Source organism: Catharus ustulatus, chromosome 3 (genome assembly GCF_009819885.2).
Source record: "Catharus ustulatus isolate bCatUst1 chromosome 3, bCatUst1.pri.v2, whole genome shotgun sequence".
NCBI lineage: Eukaryota > Metazoa > Chordata > Aves > Passeriformes > Turdidae > Catharus > Catharus ustulatus.
In genome coordinates, this window is record NC_046223.1 from 116,849,323 (window position 1) to 116,852,171 (window position 2,849).

At 47.8% G+C, this 2,849-nt stretch overlaps 1 protein-coding gene across 1 annotated transcript; it reads left to right on the forward strand.

Moving 5' to 3' along the window:
* Nucleotides 1–498: 498 nt before the first annotated feature.
* Nucleotides 499–2,646, forward strand: LOC116994785 (gallinacin-11-like). Its single transcript, XM_033056724.1, has 3 exons — nt 499–556; nt 1,397–1,525; nt 2,486–2,646. Exons 1-3 carry the CDS (start codon nt 499–501, stop codon nt 2,611–2,613), a joined length of 315 nt encoding a protein of 104 aa, XP_032912615.1. The 3' UTR covers nt 2,614–2,646.
* Nucleotides 2,647–2,849: the final 203 nt, after the last annotated feature.

Consider the following 2,849-nt stretch of genomic DNA (forward strand, 5'->3'; position numbering starts at 1 on the left):
GTTACCCAGAGAAATTGTGGCTACCCCATCCCTGGAAGTGTCCAGGACAGGTTGGATGGGGCTTGGAGCAACCTGGGACAGTGGAAGGTGTCCCTGCCATGGCTGGGGCTTGGACTAGATGGTTTCTAATGTCCTTTCTAACCCAAACTATTCTAGGATTCCACAATGATTCTACGATATTCTATGGCTAATTTCCTCCAGATAATCCATTACCAACCACATGGATATTTGAAGTTATTGATGCTCTCTGGGTGGATCCATACTGACCAGGGGCTGTCCCAGCAGCCAGGTAGGGAGGCACAGCTCTCGTTTTTGTGCCCCCGAGCCATTGTTCAGGTTTAGCTGTGTGCAGAGGTCAGGCTGTCCCTGCTGCCTTCCAAGGCTCCCTGGACAGCCACAGCTCTTCCCACTGCCCTATAAAAGCCAGAGTGCTCCCTCCTCCCCTGCTCAAAGGTTCTGGCATCGTGGCCCTGTCTCCTGCAGCTGACACCTTCCACCATGGAGCTCCTCTCCTGCCTCATGGCTCTCCTGCTTTTCCTCCTCCAGGCTGTTCCAGGTAAGGGGCGAGCCCCAGGCTGGGGTTTGCCAGTGTAGGAGGTGCAGCTCTCTTGTGTGGTGGTGCAGAACATTCTCCTCACTCCTTTCCTTACAGCAGCTCCCTCTGCTCTGAGCAGAAGTGAAAAATTCCCCTGTGGTGAGCAGGTGTCACACCAGAACCTCTCTCTACCTCTGCCAGGTGTTGGCTCTCATGACTTTTGAACCCTCTTTATGCCCCTCTGGCATTATTGGATGGTGGTGCCATGAAAAACACCTCCTCTTCTAACCGCAGGGTTAAAAATTGTCCCCTCTGGGTACAGTGGAAGAGAGCAGAGGCATTGCTCAGGTTTGAACTACACCTCTGCCTTCAGCTCTCTGAATATTCTGCTTCCCCTTCCTCTGCCTTTCTGCTGTGCTGACTCATTTTCTGATTGTGTTTTTATCCTGCCTGTTCTTCCTGCTGAATGAAACTCCTCTCCTTGGAGAAAGGCTTCCAGAGAAAGAAGGAACTGGGCAAACTGCTTGTTCCTGTTAACTGAGCCAGATTCTGCTTTTGGTGGTGTTTTAAAAGTCATAATTTTATCTTCAGGGCGTGTGATGACCATGCTGTCCCTTGCACATCCCTGCAGGACTGCAGTCCCAGAGTTCAGAATCATCCAAGACCGGGCTGTCCATTCACAAATCTGTTCAGAAAATTGCCATCAACCTCTATGTTTTACTCCAGCTGCACTAAAACTTTCCTTGGAATGCTGAGATCCCACGAATCCCTCAAAACTCCTGCATTTTGGGGGGTATTTGTGTGGGGTTCCAGCAGGAGGAAAACCATGAGAATGCACTGGGAATCCCATTCTCCCTGCAGGTCTGGGCTTGCCCAGGGACACCTCACGTTGTTTGGAACACCACGGTTACTGCTTCCACCTGAGATCCTGCCCGGAGCCGTTCGCCGCCTTCGGGACCTGCTACCGGCGCCGCAGGACCTGCTGTGTGGGTACGAGTGGGAACCCTGCCCAGAGGGCCAAATCTGGGGGGAAATGCCTGAATTCAGCCAAATAAGCTTTGATTCTGACTCATAATGCCATATGATGGTTTTTGTTGGAAAGGGAGCCCCATCCAACCTGGCCTTAAACACTTCCAGGCATTTCCATGTACCTGTGTGTTCCTCCACATCAGCATGCAGCCTTTGGGGCTGGCTAAAACAATCCAAAGCTCTACCTCCAATTGGGGAAGTAAAATAAAAGTTTTGACCCACAGAGGTTCCTCCTTCCTTGGTAAATCTTCTTATAATCATCACTTGGGGGACTGCTGGCTGCCCCCACCCTGCTGTGACCTCTTCCCTGTAATTTTGTCTAAATCTTCTCAGAATTGCTTGGTTTTGGTGCTCCTCAATAGATATTCCCCAATATAAATCATTAATGAATATATACTGTAGAAATAACTGTGCTAATCCTAAAATTCCTCTGATCCAGCATCCTGGATCTGTCTGTGGGTGTTTCCTGTGTAAAGTGACCAAAAATATATAATTACATTTCCTTATGTATTAATCTGGCTTTCATTAAATTGCAGCTCAGGATTTTTAGATTTAGGCACCCTTGTGTTTAAAAGTCCTTACTGGATTTTCTCCCCAGGTTAGGAGTTCCTTCCATTTTTTTTTTTTTTAAAACCTCATCCCTCACAATTTCATTCAGTGTCACCTACATGAAATGCAGTCACTCTGCATCCACCTTTTTTCACAGCTTTACAATATCCCTCCCTCAATTAATTCTGTTCCAAGCTGGTGGGTCACAAATTCCTTTTTTTACAGAAGTGCTGTGACAAACCCCAAAGTTCATCTTTGTGTCTTTGCTTTTGGAGACACAGCCACCACAACTTCCCAACAATTTCGGTGTGTGAGATGGTTTGGATGGCAGTGACAGCTCACCTGGTTTGACTAAAACCCTCTGAATTGCAGACACAACATCCAACTTCCACATCTGCCAGCACGAGGGGGGCCACTGTGTGCCCCCAGAAATCAGATGTGTGCAGAAGCAGGAGGGGCTCTGCCCTCGCAGAGGATGGAAGTGCTGCACAGAAGTGTGACAAAGACCTCGTGGGACTGCAGAAAACCATGGAAATGAGCAGCCAAGAAAACAAACCAGTTTTATTCCAAGTGTTGCAGACATGTCTGGTGTTCTCAGCATGCAAAGTGTGTGGTTAACTAGAGGTGACAGGTTTCTTTATATAAAAAAGGCAATAAATGCTAAATAAACAGGTATAATGTAATTTATCTATGGAAAGAGGCAGAATGTCTCTCTATTACAGCCACGTGAAGAATT